Here is a 21583-nt window from a genome sequence, read left to right as displayed (position 1 = left end):
TTTTTTTTTTTTTTTTATTACTCAAATTATTCTTATTGTATTTTTCTAGTGCACAAATAAATCACTTATATGATGTCTAAGATTCAGTCTATTATTTTATAATTGAAAAAGTATGCAGTGGTATGTATAATGACTAAAATAGTTTGTAGAACCCTTACATTTGGTGGCTATTTTCCTCAAACAGGGGGTGGGGGACCAGACATCGTCTCAGAAAAATAGCTGCAGGAATCTAATTTTTCATGGTATCTTCTTCAAATTCGAAATATATTCTCATGAGACATGTGACTTTCAACCCATTACTTTTCTGGATTGCTCAAGGACTGATTTCATGTATTTGTATATGAAATAAATAAAAAAAAACATTCAGTGGTAAAAAATGTTCAAGGCACTTCACTGTCTATAACTTTTTATCTGTTTGAGCATTATCAACTCTGGATGATGGATAGTAAAGCCTAGGTTTCTTCTTTTCAAAGATACCTAAATTGTGTGTGTAACTGACTGCTGTCAGGAACTGTTATCATTTTAAGTTAGGTAGGTAATTTTCAGCTGTGAGTCCCAAAATGGGGGGAGCAGGTTAACAGGTTAAAGGGGTCATATGATGCGATTTCTATTCTTCCTTTTCTTTAGTGTGTTATGTAGCTATTTGTGCATGTATAAGATCTGCAGAGTTACAAAGCTCAAAGTCTCCCACAAAAGGATTTATGCTATCTAAAAGAGAAGGCTGATCCAGACCGGGCTAAAACGCCTCATTCAAACGCGCCCCTAACATGTCTACGTCACAATGTGGAAATATTTGCGTAATGCTGCCCAAATGTTCATGCAACGAAAGAAGGCGTGGTTTCAGGAATCACAGTAGTGTTGATGCAGCCATGTCAGGGAGACTCTGTGCGTTTCTGTGCATGTTCAAATGCGGAGTTTTGCACCGTGTAGAGTATCGCGTCGTGTGTGTATGCGAGAGAGAGAGAGACGGTCACATCAGAGTGGAGTCAGCTTTCTTAATCGCGGCTTGTGTACTGCAAATAAATACGAGCATCATCACTGTGTCTGTCACGCGACTCTGTTCCCCTTTCGGGCTTGAACTAATGGTAAAACTAAGGACATTATTTACGGTCTTTACATTTATGTTGAAAGCTGAAGCTCGCGATTATGGAAAGGAGCATTACATTTCCAACGCGTGCTTGTGGTGTTCGGCCAATCACAATGCACTGGGTCAGCTGGCCAATCAGAGCAGACCGTGCTTGTCAGAAGGAGGGGCTTTGTAGAAAACAACGCGTTTGAGAGAGGTGGGGCATAGAGGAACTACAATAATGTACAGTATTTGAAAAAGAATGTGTTTTTTGAACATTAAAGCATGTCAACATATTCTGTTACACAAAATAATGATCTTTAAAATAGCATCATATGACCCCTTTAAAATAAACCTACCATAAAAATTACAGACCCTTCATTTCTTTGTAAGTGGGCAAACTTACAAAATCAGCAGGGGATCAAATAAATATTTCCCCCACTGTATACCTAATGATTTTCATTTTGTCATTTAGACAATTTAATAGCAGAAGCACAATAATAATAATAACTACATTGATGTAGTAGTCTACTAAAGTCATCCAACATCTAACTTCAGATCAAATCTACACCTAGGCTTTCAAAAAGGATTATATACATACCTGTAGTAGTGCCCATTTTTTTTATATACGATAAAGAGAATGGCATCAAGCGATTCATCTTCAGGAAGAAACATGCTGGTAAATCTACACAGTTTGAGTTTGTTACAGAAGAAAATGATGGAGTCCTAGAGGGGGAAAAAATATCTTGAAAGAATGAAGACTTGCATAAATAGTTAATAAATCATTAACAAGACCAATGGAACAACCAGTACATATTTATCATGCAAAGTTATCATGTAACTTCAGGATATAATGCACAAGCCACATAGGCCCCCGGTCAAGTATGCGAGTGTGAAAATACTACTCTTCCATGGAAAAGATTACACCAGATTAAACTATAGTAGAGACAACAAAATTTCATTTTTAGTTGAACTTTAATTCTTTGTAAAACTGACCCTTTGTTGTCAACTGGATGAGATCCTGTGATAAGCGGAGCGATGGGTAGCTTGTAAACTGATGTGGTGCCCTCAACAGTCACCGACACACTCACACCTAAAGTACGGGGAACTGCGGAATACAAGAGAAGATAGTAATCAATGTCCTTTTAAAAATTCAAAGTAAATATACAATTGAACTGTTTTTGTTTTCTTACTATTGACAGCAGTGTAGTTCAGTTGGGCTCCTGTTCCCTCCTCAAAGATGTCATTTGGAGAAACATAACACTGTAGAGATACTAGATGACCGCCGCTCCTCGCCGTCAACAGACCCACACTACCGTGAAGTATTGTCTCTACAGTGTTGGCATTAGTGGCTATCCTATGGTAGAAATTGATTTGATTTATTGAGTAATTACACCCTTTAAAAAAAAAATTAGTGGTTTTCTGATATACACTATGGAACTGAATGTCAACGCAGATACAGAACCGGTGACCGGTCTGAAACCATTCTGCGTGTTTGCAGTACAGAAAAGGAAGCAAAAACTGGCTGCACACTGGCCTCTAAATCATGCTGGTCTTTAACAAGGAATTATAAACATCATAGGTCAGTGTTCACATAAAACAATTCTATATGTAGAGTAGGCCTGGGCGATAAAACGGTATTGATATTAATCGACGGTACACCTTCTTCGATAACGATATAAAAAATGTTCGATATAGTGCATGATATAGGCACGTGCTATGAGTGACGCAGACAACAAACACGAACACATGCTAAATTGAGTGCTGTGACTGTGATGAGGAGATTGTGAATAAAAAAATGATTAGTCAAGTTTAAAATAAACATTTGCATTTGAATGTTAGGAGGGTGTCAGGGAGCGTCATCAGTGGTGCACGAGATGCGATGATAATGATGTAAATGACGTTGTTGCATTTTAATGTTTTGTTAGTCTAGCCCACGAGATGCGCCGCTGCTGTGTTATGCATTCAAAATATTAGAGAAATACAGAAGCTCAATGCGGAGAAGATCTTGATTATGTGAAAACCGAAACCAAGTCATTCACACAGATGCATATTCAGCGCATTTTTAGACGGACAAATATGACTGCTGCACTCGTGAGTTGTAGATGTAGCCATGCAAGCTTAAAACAGTTTAAACTTTTAGAAAACACATTGCGAACTCGTGGAGATTTATTTCACTGAGTCTCATGTTTTTAAATGAAATCTGCGTGATGGGCGATTCGGCTCTTTGTATTAAAGGGGTCATATGATGCGATTTCAATTTTTCCTTTCTCTTTGGAGTGTTACAAGCTCTTGGTGCACAAAGAAGATCTGTAAAGTTGCAAAGGCTAAAGTCTCAAATCCAAAGAGATATTCTTTATAGAAGTTAAGAGTCAGCCACACCTACCTAAAACGGCTCGTTCTAACACGCCACCACATATCTACCTCACTATGTGGGAAGATTTGCATAATGCCGCCCAAATGTTCACGCAAAGAAAGAAGGCGTAACTTTTATTCTCACTGTAGTATTGTTGCCGCTTTCCGCCATGTCCTGAAGACGCTGTGTGCTTCGTTGTGAAAGCAAAACTACTTTGTTTGGTCTTCCAAAAGAGGATGATATCCGCTTAGTCATGCCTAGAGCTGATCCGTGCAGGTCGCTGAGGGAATACATCAACTTAGTGCTGTGGATCGCCGGATCGGCTTTCACCGTGGACGAAGCCCGGGGTCGTCACATGTGCTTGCCGCTCCTTCGACGGATCCGCCGGCTGCGCAGTTCTCAACCCCGCCACCTCTGCTCACTCTAGCCCGGCCTCAGCTCACGCCAAGCCGGGGCTTCATTTTTCATTGTGAAAGCGAAACTACTTTGTTTGGTCTTCCAAAAGAGGACACGACTAGAAATCAGTGGTTAAGTTGTATTTACAACACTGTTCCAGAACAGTTTAACCCAAATATCCAGATGTGTGCAGCACATTTTATGGAGGACTGTTTACTGATCCTGGGAGAGTAACGTTAGTCTAAAATGCCGGCACTTCTGACTCACATAAGTACGTTTTCATTTAAAGGATTTGCCACTTATGATTCAAACGCGAGTTTTGGGCAGTGTGGAGTAGCACTTGTTGTTTGTCATTTCTCTGATCACAAGTCATTATAATCAGTAATTATGTCCCCACTGAATGCAACAAATGCCTCGTTTGTAATGGGTTTTAATGTTTTTGTCTTGTTGCTCCGGCCGGGACAGGCCATCAGCAGTATGGTGAAGGGCGTAACATTTCCGTCTTACGCTTGAGGTATTCGGCCAATCACAACGCACTGGATAGCTGGCCAATCACAGCACACCTCACTTTTTCAGACCGATGAGTTTTGTAAAAATCAACACGTTTCAAAAAGGCGGGGCACAGAGGAGAAACAATAATGTACAGTATGTGGAAAATAATGTTTTTTTTTTTTTTTACTTTAAACCGCATAAACATTTCATTACACCAAATACACCAAATAATGTTCTTTTTAGCAGCATCATATGACCCCTTTAAGCAATGCATAAATACATGATGCTGTTTTGTTCATAATTGTTTATGCAATTTATGAAATTTTATTTGATTTATAGGAGTTAATTTAGATGGAATGCAGGTTTTTTTTATAGACATTTATTTCCTTGCATTGACAATTTAAATGTGCTGCATTATTTTTCTCATTGCGCCCTCCTGTGGCCTCGGGAGACAAGCCAAAAGTTTCCTTAAGACCCATTTAATCTGCACATAAAACATTAGAAATTAGATATTTGTTTAATTTGTATTTTGTGTTTGATTGTTAAAAAAACATTTGTTGTTTGTCTCAATACATTTGGTCAATTTAAAAATACAGTAGTTAAAATTAAAAATAAAATTTCTATTGCTCTTTGTTTTAAAAAAGGTTTAATGTCAATAATTATCAATACCGAACGATATGAAACATTATATCGTTGATACATTTTTTAGCTATATCGCCCAGCCCTAATGTAGAGTGTATTGCCTGACTGTACAGCTGCTCAAGCCACTTTATCTAAAATAAAATTGTTATTCATTCAATTCATTACATACTGAAATAACTTCTGATCACTGCATCAAAAGCATGGTCACAATGGCAGAAAAATGCTGAATAACTGATAAAATTACTTTTTAAAATTATGTTCTCAAAGTTTGTAAGATTCATAGTCTGAAGCTACCTTACATTCGCTTTATTATTAAAATGAAAATATTCACAAAAATGTCAATCAAATAATACAGTGGCAAGAATTAATTTATGAATAAATAAACAAAATACTATTTGACTAAACTAGCATATAGACGTACTTTTCAAAGTGTAACTGAAGAAGAGTGATCAAAGACAGGGCAGGTTGTAAAAAAATAAAATAAAATAATAAGTGATCCCAACTGAAGGCCAAGGTGAAAGGAGCATCATGCCAATCCTGTTTACGTAGATCTACATTCCTGCAAAGTTTAGCTCCAACTCTGATCAAACACACCTGAACCAGCTAATAACTATCTCGATTAGGGATGTAACGATTACCGGTTTTACGATAAATCATGATAAAATGCCCTGACGGTTAGTATTATCGTTTCAAATTTAATTATCATCAAAACCGTGTTTGATTGCGATTTTGAAAACTCGCAGTAAATCCTGTCCAGCTAGCATCAGTCTGACGCAGAAGCAGCATGCAATGTTGTTGTTGTTTTTGTTGCACGAGAGGAAATGGCGGAACGCAGTGACAGCGCTCAGGAGATTTTTCAGCCCTCTAAGAGGACCAAATCGGTGGTCTGGTCGTATTTTGGCTTTTACAAGAGTCCTGAAGGCAATAATCGTGGACGGTCACCCTGTCTGCCGATCTTGCAAGAAGAAAGTCGCTGCAAAAGGGGGAAACGTGTCAAATTTGCTCAGTCATCTTCGTGACCACCACCCACTGTTACATAGCGAATGCAAGGTAACTTTTACCTCAATACCAAAACTAACTGGGCAAATAATTGGACAAAAAATATTGATTACAGATTAAATATTTCGTTATCTCACTTGTAATTAACGCAAAGCTTCCGCGAAGAAAAGTTTGCAGCAAGTGGCTTTGAGCCAAGACGAACGAACGTTCAAACTATTAAGGTTGACATTTAAGGGATAATGTATTGTATATTCATAGTTAACTTATTACACAGATTTTTTTGTTTACCTATAATAATATATAAATACGGGGACATGAAATATTGAATTGAGATTAATGTTTTAAAATCTTACCCGTTTATAAATCCATTATGAATAGTGTACAAACCAATAGTCAGGACAATATGATCACTACAGCAAAATTATAGTAGTATTAATACTAAATTCCTCCGATTTCAATTTCAATACAATCAAAAACTGGGACGCAAGATGGCAAGCTGCATTTGAATGAAACGAGAGAGAGCGCTTCCAAGCCTCTGCGGTGATACAAGAGACATGGATGTGTGCTGTGTTATAATGCGTTGCTGCTATTGACAACAGTCATTATAATGCAGGAAATGCCACTGTATATATATATATATATATATATATATATAAGTAATTTATTATTATTATTAGGGCTTCATGTTAATATTAATTTAATGTTTACGCTAAAAAAAAGTGCATACAGCTGCTAATTGTGTTTGTTGTTTGTTGATTTTCAAATATAAAACTTATTGAAATGTTTTCAGTGTGTGTATTAGTTCTTTTTGAACATTTTAATCAAATTTTAACAAAACCATGATAATATTGATAAGCGTGATAACTTTGGTCACTATAATCGTGATATGAAATTTTCATACCGTTACATCCCTAATCTCGATATCACTTGACACTTGATAATTACAGACAGATGTGTTGGAGCAGGTCTGGGACCAAACTGTCACCAAAAAAGGGCGGGAAAGTAGAGAACAGGATTGTACACCCCTGATTTAAAGCTGCTTTGCTGCCTCAAGGCCTGGACAAACTGCATTCACTAGATGCTTTTACACCGTTGCGAGGCCAAAATCGAACTACGCTGTCATCATTGGGCTACTAGCTATGCTGGGCTGCCCTAAACCCTGCCCAGCTAGTGGAAAGCTTAATCAGACTGGAAACTATAGCTACTGTAGATGATCACAAAACTAACTTGACATAAGCAGCTGATTGTTTTATTATTTTGTAATTAAGACCTAAGACTCCATGATTGATATTTAACTAATGAATCAAACTGGTATTTATAATTACTTCACATAAAAAGAGGAGAAACATACTTATTCATGTTATGTCTGATTCCATTTATTTGTGATCACAGGACTGCACAAAACCTCCATTAGGGCTTTTAGTTCAAAATGTACACAATTCAGAAAACTATTGATAAATTCTCATAGATTTAGGTCACATTTGTCACAATTTCTATAGAAAGAATGATAATGCTGCCACTGAAGAAACCATGATAAACATAGTTACTGAAGGAACAATGAATTCATTAATGTATCAAGAGATTTTACATGGGAATATCAGCACAGCAGTTCACGACTGTGAATGACTACTCAACTGATTGTGTGTTACTAGTTTAGTTAGATTGTGTTTGTCTATAATTGAGTTAAATTAACATCATACCACATAATTATGTCATTGTTTTTTTCTCAAGTCACAAGTTCAAATGTAGCATTCTGAGAACAGTTTGCAACCAAGCACCGTCTTCAGCACAAGAATCAGCAGATATAGCAGATAACTATATTTATGTACTACATTATAAGGAATAATGGAGTAATAGACCATTTCAATGGCTATTCATCGGTTTACGGAAGTGACGTCTTTGTTTCCTTGGACGTTTCTGGTTAGTGGTAGAGTGCATTCAAAACTATTTTTTCATCACTTATTAAGCTTGGTTAAAGTTAATTTCAACATATACTGATGTTTTAAACAATAATAGTATTATTTTTAAATATTGTGCATTAAATTAAATAATTGTTTTTCTACTTATGTCTTTAGGAAAGCCATCATCTGTAATGTAAAACACCTAAGACAGAGCAGGGAGACAGGAAGGACAGCTGATCGTCCTGCAGTGCCAAACCACATGTGACCATATGAAGCCCCAGATGTGTTTGAGGATGAAATGCAATGTAGTACTTAAAGCTGCTGATGGACAGGCTAGATAATAACTGCTGTTTTTTTGTCCAGGGACTAATTACTCCTTTTCTGTTTGTCAAATGTCTGTGAAACGTGTTTATGTTGATGTCTCAGTTGTTTAAGCATTTTATATTCATACAAATATTTACACTTTAATAAAAGCAGTTGAAAGTGAGAGGATGTGTTTGTTTACATACAGTACAAAAGTATGCTTTTTTACTGTATGTAAACATGCTCATCTTATGCTCATCAAGCCTGCATTTATTTGATCAAAAATACAGACAAAAACAGTAATATTGTGAAATATTAAAATTCAAAACAGTTTTCTATTTTAATATACTTTATTTCTGTGATGCAAAGCTGAATTTTCTTCAGCCTTTACTTCAGTCTCACATGACCCTTCAGAAATCATTCAAATATGCTGATTTGATGCTGTTATTGTCAACGTTGGAAACAATTGTGCTGCTTAATATTGTTTTGGAACCTGTGATACTTTTTACAGGATTGATTGATAAATCCTGGCAGATTATTATTTAAAATATAAATATTTTCTTACAATACAAGTCTTAAATCACTTTTTAGCAATATAATATCCTTGCTGAATAAAAGCATGAAATTTTCTTTCAAAAAAGCAAGGGAAAAAAACTGACCCCAAACTTTTGAACGGAAGTGTATGTTGTCACGAAACATTTCTATTTTAAATAAATGCTGTTATTTTATTCTTCAAAGAATCCTAAAACCTAGATCCCTTTCTCGCACTGTTCCACAGCAACAAACAACCAAACTAAGCACACGCATTTTGAAATGACTGAAGTAATAATGGCATGTAGCGATTAGTTTAATAGAATACATTTAGCATTGTAATATACATGTATGTTCTGTAAAGCTGCAATGAAATGATATGTATTGTGAAAAGCACTGTACAAATATGAATATGCATTTTTGCACAGATATACAGACTGACCCAGCACTGCAAGTGAAATTTCCACTAATTACCTCCCGCACATCTTAGCGACAAACCATGATAAGTACGTAAGTGATACTGTTTGTCTTGCTTCAACTTAACCAAAAACAAGATTGAAGTCATCCATATTGTACGAACAAATGTTCCCAACCTTTCCACTAAGGAGTTAATTGTAAGCATCCAGACTACGATATGCTTTTACCGCCATCTCTCGTGTACATGCAAGCAGCATCAATCAGATATTGAGCTTTGAGCCGTCTGGAAAACTATTCAAGCAAACGTTTGATGTTCTTTGTAAGTTTGCACCTCATAGTCAGATTTAAAGGCTCAGGTAATTCCAATCACCATTTATAGTAAATTTTTTGCCTCTATTGTGTTTTCGCTAGACTTAAAAAGTATGTGCTTGTTTTGACAGATCTGAGATTTAAAAAATGGCTACCGGAAATGCTTCAGGACAAGACATGCACAGTAGCATTCCAATGCGTTTGTTATTGTTAACGTCCTTGAAATGGTCTAAACCATAATATAGAATTACAATAGTACCATGTCCAAAATGGTACTTTTTTACTAATGTAGGGGAATTTTTTTTTCTCTTGACAAAGAAAAAAAATCAGTGTACCTGAACATATGCATCATCTTGGTGAGGTCTAACTCCAGAGACTGAAGTGCCAAGTACATCTTTGTCTTTAATTTGCTGTGAAACAAAATGAGAAAAAAAATATATTAAAATGCAAATAGTATCAGGAACTGAAAGAATTTGATCTAAAAAATAAAACGAAAAAAGGGAAACCACACTTGTCTCCAGGGAGCTTGTACAGGTTGACCAAACCCTTCAGGTGTTTGGAAAACTCATCAAAATGTTTGTCTCTGTAAAGAAAAAAAAGGTCATGTTAAATACATCTGTTACTTCGCCAGTGACAACTTCACAGTTGTTGTTACCATAAAATACAAAACTGAATTCTTGAATCTGACAGGCTCATAGATGGCTTTGTGAGGGTAAGAAGTTTAAACTAGAATGCAGGTTTAGTTTTGGTGATTTTATTTTTTCCTTTGGACACTTTAAAAAAAACAAAAAGAAAAAACATTAGATTGGCCTGTTTCTAAGTAAAATATTTATTCAGTGGCATAAGAAAGTTTTCTCATATTCAAATGATATTACGCAGCGCCTGAAAATAGGCTAATTTCTGTCAACATAACCAACGTGACCACCTGCTTGCACAGGGAGCGTGCTGGGGACTATTTTCAGGCGCTCCGTAATATCAGTGCGCCCGCTGCACCCATGGTATGGCAGCAAAGTTCCTTGATTATTACGATTATTACGGAATGAGAGTATAGTTCCTAGCCATATCAGCCTAGAAAATCGCAACTTTTCCATTTCCGTCTGTCTTAGTACACGATGTAACTACAGAAGAGTAAAGTTTTAAATAGGAAAAATATAGAAACTCTTTGGTCATTTTTGAGCGAGATGCTAACGGTCTAATCAGATTCAATGATCTATGCTAAGCTACAGCTAAAAGTGCTATCACCAGACCCTGGCACATTCGGCTGAATGGAATTGAAAACGGTAAAACTCAACTGTTTAACTCTAGGGGAGTTGGAAAATGAGCCTATTTTCAAAAGTAGTGGAGTGTTCCTTTAAGGCTGGTGTGTGTCTAAGCATAAGTGTTTTTATGTGCAGTGTATTTGACTGGGCGACATGAATAACAGACACTCAAAAGTTTTTTGAGGCCCTAAACAGAAGTAAACGCTCCGTTACTAACTTAACCTTGGTTCTCTGCGATAAGGAAAGGAGCATTGCATATAGACGCATGGGGAAATGCCTGTTTACTCCGATACTGAAGCCTGATTTGTTCACGTTTGTGTACCTGCATGAACAAATGGCAGTTCAAACCACCAAAAGCAGAGGAGCCGACTACTATATAAGTCGGCTCAGAGCGCCATTCGTCAGAATCTTTCGACTGCATTAAGGCGAAGGCGAGGCACTGCGGGAAGAGTGAAGTACACAGGCTTTGTGTCGGCGTAAGATCACTCGAGCCCGATGGAACCCTGCTGCTCTGCTGTTTCTTCCTCCAAGGCTCCTGGGAGTGAGGAAACAGGAGAGCAGGCTGGGGAGGACCGCCTCTGTGGAAGAAGGCGATCCACGAGCGAAGCAGGGTGAGACTCATGCTTCACATGTGCCTGTCTGCTTCGTGCAGGGGTCCCTGTACTTGCGGCGTGAGGAGATATCTGTCACTGAAAGAGAAAAATTCTGACGAATGGGGCTCTGAGCTGACTTATATAGTAGTCAGCTCCTCCCCTTTTGGTGGGTTGAAGCGCCATTTGTTTGTGCAGATACACTAATGTGAACAAATCAGGCTTCAGTACCAGAGTAAAAAGAAGTTTCCCCATAAGCATGTATATGCAACAGAAGAGACCGTTTGAAAGGGAACTAAATATCCTTGAGCATATTCCACTTTGCAGATTTACTTTCCCTCAACTTACCTTAAATGTTGTATCAGCTCAGGACAACTCTATATGACAATGAGACAAAAATCACAAAAAAGTAAGATCACAGGGCAAAGACATGCCACTTTATTATGCTATCCACAATAACCACATAAGCCTTCCTCTCACCACAGGGTTTTCACCATGGTGGGCCACTTTGACGTCCACAAGCTTTCCTGCTTTATCCAAATGCACCTCAACGTAGAACATATCTGAGGTGATATAGCACTCAGTACGTGACGGGCTCAGGTGAGATCCCAACCTGCAGGCACATAGCAACACAACAAGAGAAAGACCAAACATACTATTTAGATTTAAGATATTAAAGGTGTCATATGATGCGATTTCAAGTTTTCCTTTCTCTTTGGAATGTTACAAGCTGTTCGTGAATAGATAAGATCCCTGAAGTTGCAAAGACTAAAGTCTCAAAACCAAAGAGATATTCTTTATCAAAGTTAAGACTCTGCCACACCCCCCTAAAACGGCTCGTTCTAACACGCCCCCACATATCTAGGTCACTATGTGGGAATATTTGCATAATGCCGCCCAAATGTTCACGCAAAGAAAGGCGGCGTGGTTTCAGTAACCGCAGTTAGTGTTGAAGCAGCCATGCCAGGGAGACGCTGTGTGTTTCTAGGCGAAAGCAAAAGCACTTTATTTGGCCTTCCGAAAGTAGATGCATTTAGAAATCTTTAAGATTACTTACAACAGAACAGCAATACATTTTATGGACGACCGTTTCATGAACCTAGGAGAGGAGGTAATTCTGACTTTGCTATGACAATCTGGCACTTCTGAATCAGCGACTGCAAGTATGTTTTGTTACTAGTTTAAGTATTTGCTATTGACTGTTCAAACGCGGAGTTTTGCGCATCGTGTGTCTGTGTGCGCGCGTGTGTGTGAAAGAGAGAGAGAGCGCGTCACATCACAGTAGAGTCAGCTGTCTTAACTGCGGCTTGTGTACTGCATCATTACTGTGTCTGTTCCCCTTTCGGGCTTGAACTGATGGTAAATCTAATGACATTATTTACTGTCTTTACATTTATTTTGAAAGATGAAGCTCGCGATTATGGTAAGGGGCGTTACATTTCCGACGAGTGCTTGCGGTGTTCGGCCAATCACAATGCACTGGGTCAGCTGGCCAATCAGAGCAGACTGCGCTCGTCGGAAGGAGGGACTTTGTAGAAAACGAAGCGTTTGAGAGAGGCGGGGCATAGAGGACCTACAATAATGTACAGTAAAATAATGTGTTTTTTGAACATTAAAGCATGTCAACATATTCTGTTACACCAAATACACAAAATAACGATCTTTAAAAAAGCATCATATGACCCCTTTAAATAATTAGGATGTCTTAAAGTAAAGTTAGATAAAGTAAAACAGAAATAAAAACATGCTAGTTATGTTACATATAACACCAATGCTCCAAGTACTGCAATTTCCCACAAAGCCCTTTTTTGAGGTTTGTATTGTATATAGGCTATTTGTTTTCACTTGATATATTGAATTTATGTTGGCGCACTCTAGCTAAATCATGACAAGATGTGAGATTGTGAACAATTAAAACATCTCCAGCGCCTGCGTTTAGAAAAAGAATATTAGGACCGTTAGTATTATTAGTGCACATTTTATTAGTTGCAGTTCTAGGGCTGGTACATTCACATCTCTATTTAGCAACATTGTAGTGGTGGGTGTTTATACTAGCAGACAAGGTTACACTCATGTGACATTACAGTTCTTTGAATGCATTTTAAGATATTGCTAGTTTAAAATTTCAAACAATTTCACTCATTGCTGTTCAGACATATGGTTTTATGAGCACACACACCCGAAGCGTGACGTTTTAATAAGAATCAATGTATATTTTATTCATGAAGTGACAACTGTGTTGCATATTCAATTTCTTACTCGAATGTAGCTATTAACTATATCTACTGTAGTAGGGTTGTGCCGATAGACATTAGTATTTTGTATCGACGATAGCAGATGTTGTCGATAGTCAAGACATTATTAAGCTCATTCTCTTATTAATGTATTAAATTATTATTATTAGGCGGCCTATTATAATTTGGCTATTATTGTCAAATTGCCCCGCTATTTCACTTCAGCACCACACTTCACACACACGCACAAATGAGGATTAGAGCCTGTAGCTGGTGAAGGAGTATCCAACCACAAACACAGACGTACATCGTCTGCTGATATAAGGTATTTCTTTGAAATTAACGAGTTATCTGAACGGCCTATGTATCTGCAATATTTTAACCGAGCCCTCACTAATGGAGTTTAATGCCACAGTTATGTTAGAAAGCATCTTATTCTTGTGTCGGGCTCGTCATGGGGTGCACGGTCTGGAGCGCTGTATGACTGATGTATCGGTTTAATTTAACTTTACTCCAAATATATGATCTTACCAGGTTTAAATACTTTTATATTTAACGTGTTTGTTTATGTCCAATATTTAGTGTTAAACTGCTGGTCTTAAAAAAAATCTACTTTTGACTTCACCGTTGACTGATTTAGCAGACTTTTTAACTTCTATGCGTCGATGCGGCAAACTTGTCACAGGACGCGTGGTCCTAATAGCGATGCATGACTTTTGTATTCGAATATATATGAACTAGCGGTTTTAAATATTTTTATATTTAACATGTTAGTTTATCAGTATGTTTGAAAGTATATTATTTAGACTAGTGGTGCTTCAATAGGCTCTCTCTCGCACACGCGGTTTAAAACACCAAATAGTTATGAAATAGCCTATGACAAGTACAGAGAGTCTCTTCTCTTGCCCCCACCCACCCACGTATGATAATATTGTGTATCGGCGATCTCACAGGCTGGCGATATGACCATATCGCCCAACACTATACTGTAGTAAGCATTTCATTTGTATTTTATATTGCATTTGTCCTATTAATTGTAATTAGCATATTTTCTCTTATTTTTAATAAGAGTTGGTTTTAATAATTAGTTGGTTTAATTCTATGTTAATTCTTTTCAACATGTTAAACAGCAAAAATTACTTTCCAAGTCCTACCTTTATGAAATTTTACTATTAGAATACTTTTGGCACAGCAAATGTGCACATATAAAAAAATGGAATCTCACATGTTCTGCCGAGCAATGGACTCCAGGCGATCCGTCATTGATGGCAGCGAAGATACTGATGATGAGGAATGCAATGTAAAAGAAACAGGAAAAACAAGAAATTCTGACATTCTGTCATTCAAGTTATATTCAAATTATATCAAATTTCCATGATACATTTAAGGTAGAATTAATATTACCAAAAACAATTCTGCATCACAATGTTCATTAAAGTAATTTCAATATGGACTCATCAATCTGAAGATCGTTCAATCATTTGTTTTCAATGCTTTTTTTAGTTTATGCAAAAAAAAACTTCTATAGCATGCATCTCCAAAAGTCCAAAAGTAAATTATCAAATTATCCACTTACCAAAACTATTAGGCCTATTAAAATTAATAATCACTGTAAATCCTTCAGTTCAAAAGCATAAGTGAAACAGTAATCACTTACTCTATGCTACGAGTTATAACACAAACATGAATAAACATCAGAAGGTATGTTGAAAGGTACAGGACTAACTGAAATGTATCTTCTCTCAAATAATTAGACGATTCTCACATTTTTCCTTTTGAGGGATGGGCATAACAGTACAAGGTCCTCCCTTTCGGGATGTCCAAAAAAGACATGAAAGTCATCGAGGTTGCCCTTGCCCCGCTAAGTAAAGTGGGCATTTATATACTACTTTAATATGCATGTTACGACCGTTTCGTTGATAATTATTTTTGTTGTATTGTATTGCTCTGTTTCTTTCTTTCTCTCTCGCTCTCTTTGGTCTGCTCTCTCATAGGTTGCATGATGCTGTGGCGTCAGCGCATAATTGGTCGCTCTATTAAGGCGGAGTCTTTTAAGGAAGCTGCTTGCCAGCTGTCGGGGAGCTCATTGTTGGTGCGAACACGAACGGGTTCGGAGCTCCTGGATTCCTCCTCCGGCTGGCGGACAAACTAATGTTTAACACCTGCTGTTGTGACTAAAACTTCCCATAATGTGAAACAGAGCATAGGGGGGTCCTGCCCATTTTCTTTTGTGAATTCGTTTGGGCTTTAACATGAATAAACATCAGAAGGTATGTTGAAAGGTACAGGACTAACTGAAATGTATCTTCTCTCAAATAATTAGACGATTCTCACATTTTTCCTTTTGAGGGATGGGCATAACAGTACAAGGTCCTCCCTTTCGGGATGTCCAAAAAAGACATGAAAGTCATCGAGGTTGCCCTTGCCCCGCTAAGTAAAGTGGGCATTTATATACTACTTTAATATGCATGTTACGACCGTTTCGTTGATAATTATTTTTGTTGTATTGTATTGCTCTGTTTCTTTCTTTCTCTCTCGCTCTCTTTGGTCTGCTCTCTCATAGGTTGCATGATGCTGTGGCGTCAGCGCATAATTGGTCGCTCTATTAAGGCGGAGTCTTTTAAGGAAGCTGCTTGCCAGCTGTCGGGGAGCTCATTGTTGGTGCGAACACGAACGGGTTCGGAGCTCCTGGATTCCTCCTCCGGCTGGCGGACAAACTAATGTTTAACACCTGCTGTTGTGACTAAAACTTCCCATAATGTGAAACAGAGCATAGGGGGGTCCTGCCCATTTTCTTTTGTGAATTCGTTTGGGCTTTGTTTTTGGTTAGGAAGTTAGGTAAGCTGGCTGTATTTTTATTTTACAAATTGTCCAGGTTATTTAATTTATCTTTTTTTGTTCTAATCTCTTTTTTGTTTGTTATGTTGGCCTGTGGCCACCCCGAAGAGATGCTCTTTATGTTCCACTCATAACCTTTAATAAATCTAACCATTTCTGGTTCCCGTGAATGGTGTGATTGTTTGGTCCCCGATAGGGATGCGCCGATCCGATATTCATATCGGGTATCAGCTCCGATAGTGCCATTTTTCTCGGATCGGGTATCGGTCAGAGAGAGCCGATCCAAATCCGAGATTTATTATTTTTTTCCCCGATTGTGTGAATTATTCTGTGTTACTTCTGAAGCCATACAATAGGTTAATGTGAGCTACATATGAATATTTAAGTCCTTACATTAAAAGTTCACACAAACTCTTTTCTCCACTGTGGCTGTCAGTCATTCGTTCAGCCTTTAAACCCTGGTCGCATTCGGTTACGACAGTCAGCTCGGTAAAGCTCTCTCCAAGATCATTCTGTGTTCCCATTATACTTGATTTGTAAATACATGTCTATGATTTTGCAAAAAGGACTTTATCTTCTTGCCGGAGTTTAATGTTGTTTTGTTACTTGCTACCGGGTGTCTGTGAGAACAAAACACGGGCGTAGAAAAGACTATAAATTGTTTTTAACGTGCACAGTAACTGAAATTTAAAACTGTTAAAAGAAAGACTCAATAACTGTTGCACAGATATAATACACTACGCATCAATTTCTCTTCCCTTTGTGCTTCGCAGTTTTTAACACGAAGCGCTTACAATGTGCGCAGAATGATGCGCTTGAAGCAGCACGGCATCAGGCTGTGACGCCATGTTGCGTCAAGCGCATCATTGTGCACACCGGATGCGCACATTGTAAGCGCTTCGTGCTCATAGACTGTCAACCCTCTACATTGCGAGTAAATCACTCGCATATGCGACTAAATTATGTCTAATATTATTAGAATGGCTAATAAATTCTCAGATTTTACTCGCCAGTGTGTGAGTTGGAGGCTGAGTATATGATTAGCACAGATATATTTTCATTCACAGAACACTCTGACTGAGCGCTTCAGAGTTTCACTCTCCGTCAAGCGATCTGTGATATTTTTCAGTTCATTTGAATGGATGCGCAGCGCACCTGTGTTTGTGTATTTGGCGTAACGTAAACTCTAGTGTGAAGGCGCACGACACGCCGTCGCTTTCTCTCACACGCGCAAAGAGCGAGAGCGAGCTCAGTTCGAGCAAACGCACACACAACCTGATTAATATTCATGAATCCAGTAGCTCATTAATCCTTAGTGCGTTTTTAGATTGTTCTTAGTAGAAATCGTATAATAATAATAATAATATTATCAGTATTAGTGTTCCTTTTTTTTTTTTAAAGGAACACTGAATGACCAAAAAAAAGCACCAGCACCAGTCCTAAGTTCATGGTTACCAAGTTTTAATTCTAATTACTAAACTTCTATTATTAAATAATACTTGATTATCATATTATAATGCTTGACTGACTGATATTAAGAGTGTACTTTCAGATATTTAAAAAGCTGTACCATTTTACAAACATTATATATGTTTGTAAAATGGCATAACCTAGTTTATGATAAATGTTTGTCCTAGATTGTAAATATACATAGGCCTATATTTTTTCATATGTGTTTATTTTATTTTTTTTTATAATGAAGTAGTCTGTATCTAGTAGATTGTGAAAGAATGATTATCAGTTCCACACACAGAAATATATCAATTCTACATTTATTTAAATGAGGGGAAAAAAAGCATTTGTTAACCAGCGAAGTTGCAAATTTAAAGCTGTGACGTGAGAAAGTAAACTGATATGTTAATTCAGCCGACAGAAATCCTGCCATGCCATAGAGTGCCATTCACACAGTTTTCCATTAAATTACATTATATTGTTTTAATGTACAGTGGTGTTGGCCCCCTTCCTGATTTCTTATTTTTTTGCATGTTTGTCACACTTTAATGTTTCAGATCATCAAACAAATTTAAATATTACACAAAGATAATGCAAGTAAATACAAAATGCAGTTTTTAAATGATGATTTCATTTATTAAGGGAAAAAAGCTGTCCAAACCTACGTGGCCCTACATGAAAAATTAATTGCCCCCTCCTGTTAAATCATGAAAGAACTGCAATTAACCACATTATTTTAGAAAACTGAGTTAAATTTCACTAACCACACCCAGGCCTGATTAGTGCCAGACCTGTTGAATCAAAGAAATCACTTAAATAGAACCTGTCTGACAAAGTGAAAGCATGCTTAAATAGCAACACATTATGCCGCGATCTAAAGAAATTCAAGAACAGATGAGAAACAAAACAGTTGACATGTATCAGTCTGGAAAAGATTATAAAGCCATTTCTAAGGCTATTGCTTTTATATTATTAGTAATAGAAAGGCAAACATTATAATGCTTTCTCATTGCCATCAGCATTCAAGCAAATACACATTTATATAATTTAAACAAATCTTAGAATGACTAATGAACATTTAATTTCACAAAGCTTGCAAACTTAGTCGAATCCAGCTGAGATCTTATGAAGTGTGCATTTGTATCCTGCATGATCGCGTGTACTCTGCATGACGGTCGGTCCATGTGAATTGAATGCGGACAGGAGGAGAGTTCAGCTTCACTGGAGACGCGCAATCGACAAACTTTAAACTAGTGATTTCGAATTATGCTGCGCTTTATGCATTTGCCCACTGCCATATTCATGTCATTTCCACTGTGTACTGTATGTAAAATTAGTGTTACCTTGGCTTTATTTGAAAAAATATGATTCCCAATGCACACAAACTTCCCAGAATACCGAGCGCCCTGTTGGTTACAGTGTTTACTTCCTTTTTTATTATATTTTTTATAGAGATACCACTTTTTCCAGTACTCGCCCGACACCAATACTTTTTTTTTTTGGTACTTGCCGATACAGAGTACCGATACCAATATTTTAATTGCATTTGTAAATTTTTTAAATATTGGGTACAGAAACCAAAAGAGTATGTATAATGTTAGTTGGTTAACTTCATTTATCGATAATGTCAGATAACTTTGATAGAAAGGTATGTAATGGATTACAATAAACCAAAAATTATTCATACAGCTGTCAGTATTTACACAACTATCAATACTTTGTTGGGTGACCCTTAGCCTTAATGACAGCCTGTAGTCTCCTGGGCATGCTGTCAGCCAGGTTCATACAAACCTGAACTTCCCAGACTCTGTCTGAATAATTTTTGGTCCCAAATTTGTATAAATTTTACTGGTAGTCCACTGTATGAAGAATTTTTGGGTATAATATATCACAGTTTAGTTTATTTTGCTATCCTCACTTTACATGAATGAACTATAGTGTCCTGCACCCACTAGTAAAAAAATATCAAAAATTCTACCTGGTCTCTAAATAATTTTTGGTTTGACTGTATATCCTTCTGTTATTTTCACACTTAATTATGCCCATTAAAATGCATTTTACAAGTTTTTGTTACGTTCACGGTTCATTTTTTTTCTCTCTCTCTATGGTAGCCTACATCTTTAATTTAGTAGCATTAGAGCTGCTGCATTACACAGTATACTGTAATCACGCGATTTGCTGTAAAAATGCAGGGAACCATTCGCTATAAATCTCCTAACTGTGATATTTTCATAAATAGAAGTCGCGTTTTTTTCATCTGAAACGTGCAGCGATTTATTTTCCAAAGCCACTACTGGTGCAGAATGAGAGGGACAAGTACAGTACAGCCTAGCACAGTTCACACAGGCTGTTAGTTTCACTTTCACCAGAAAGTAGTGTATGCTTAAGGGTGAAAATAAATGACGTTTATAGTGAATGCCCATATAAATTGTCTTATATTTACGATTTAGTTTTAATCCAAATGCGTGCTAAGTGAGCGAACATCAATAAAGACCACACAACAGAAGTGTGCGCTCTCTCTCTCTCTCCCTCCCAACCATTAAGTAACGTGTGCATTGTTTTACTTACTTCTTTTTGACATATCCGACCGAACTACAAACTTTCCAGTGATGTCTGTGAGAAAGGGATATTCACTCGACAAGCTTGCGCATCTGCGCCGCTGCGCTCAATCCACTCAGCGTGATTTGCTTACCTACTGGCGCAAATCAGCTATACAGGCATTAATATTGAATGTTTTATATTCATTGCATACATATACTTCGTAGACATCTTTAATCTCTAATAACTCCATTCTGCTGTCTGTTGTCGGTGTTTCTTTGTCTGAACATGGCACATATCACATGCTGTGTGGTATCGGCGTTTGGTATCGGGGCATTTTAACGAGTACGAGTACAGGAGCTCAGTATTGGGCCCTGGTATCGGTATCGGCGCATCCCTAATTTTTTATTAAATATTTATTTGTGAAAAATACTTTGTCATCTAAAGTATAAGTATGTTTATTTAACATTTACTTTTTAATCCATTTTCAAATGATTTCAAATTTCTTAAACATTAATTAAAATAAATAAAATTATATCGGCCATCGGCCACCCTGCTTTCCAATATATCGGCATCGGCCGTCAAAAAAACAATATCGGTCGACCACTAGTTATATTAACAGGCGCTGCGGATAATCCGCAGGTCGGGTAATAAAAAAATGCATTCTGATTATTTGCGGGTAGGTCGTGGGTGGATAAAATAAATCATAAATGATGCAAATATTAACAACATTGTTTGAAATACATTTTTTCATCAGGCAGACGATTTCATTTGTGTGTGTGTTCGCCTGATTGGGAATTTGCAGTGACAGAAACGGTGACATTCCAGATAAGGTTTGAAAGGAGTAAAGCCTGTGTTAATGCTATTGAGTAGGCTAATATGGCCAAAGAAGGTATTTTGTTTTATAAATAAATGTTGATTTAAAAGCAACCCACAATCAGCGTATTGTTACCATTACCCCTTATGGCTCCAATGAGGTTTTGTTCCGTCCTCCACGCTGTGCCAACTCACATTAGCCAAGCAGCGCAGATTAGATTAGGAAATCAGATTAGATGCGTAAGGTCAGGAATTGAATTACTTTTCATAAAATAAAATTTCGATTCTGCTTCTCAATTCCTGCACGCGCATTTTTTGTGATTTCAAAAGATTCAACTGCAAGACGACGAAATAGAACTTGCTCTGCACTCGCGCCCTGTTTTCTGTGCTGCGCGCACACACACACACACACACACACACACACACACACACACACACACAAAG

General features: G+C 37.3%; 1 protein-coding gene across 3 annotated transcripts in view; it reads right to left on the bottom strand.

Moving 5' to 3' along the window:
* The window catches only part of med1 (mediator complex subunit 1), a 91909-nt gene that overhangs the window by 33984 nt on the left and 36342 nt on the right, over window positions 1-21583 (bottom strand). For all 3 annotated transcript variants that reach the window (XM_016254270.1, XM_016254271.1, XM_016254272.1), the window contains 8 exons: window positions 14721-14775; window positions 11742-11874; window positions 11610-11638; window positions 9924-9995; window positions 9748-9822; window positions 2260-2423; window positions 2063-2174; window positions 1668-1792 (listed from right to left, as the gene is read on the bottom strand). In XM_016254270.1, the coding sequence (XP_016109756.1) occupies window positions 1668-1792; window positions 2063-2174; window positions 2260-2423; window positions 9748-9822; window positions 9924-9995; window positions 11610-11638; window positions 11742-11874; window positions 14721-14775 (765 nt within the window). The remainder of the gene's footprint in view (window positions 1-1667; window positions 1793-2062; window positions 2175-2259; window positions 2424-9747; window positions 9823-9923; window positions 9996-11609; window positions 11639-11741; window positions 11875-14720; window positions 14776-21583) is intronic.

Source organism: Sinocyclocheilus grahami, unplaced genomic scaffold (assembly GCF_001515645.1).
Source record: "Sinocyclocheilus grahami isolate Dianchi unplaced genomic scaffold, SAMN03320097.WGS_v1.1 scaffold1234.1, whole genome shotgun sequence".
Lineage (NCBI taxonomy): Eukaryota > Metazoa > Chordata > Actinopteri > Cypriniformes > Cyprinidae > Sinocyclocheilus > Sinocyclocheilus grahami.
Note: the sequence above shows the minus strand (reverse complement) of the source record. Positions and strands in the feature narration are given on the sequence as shown.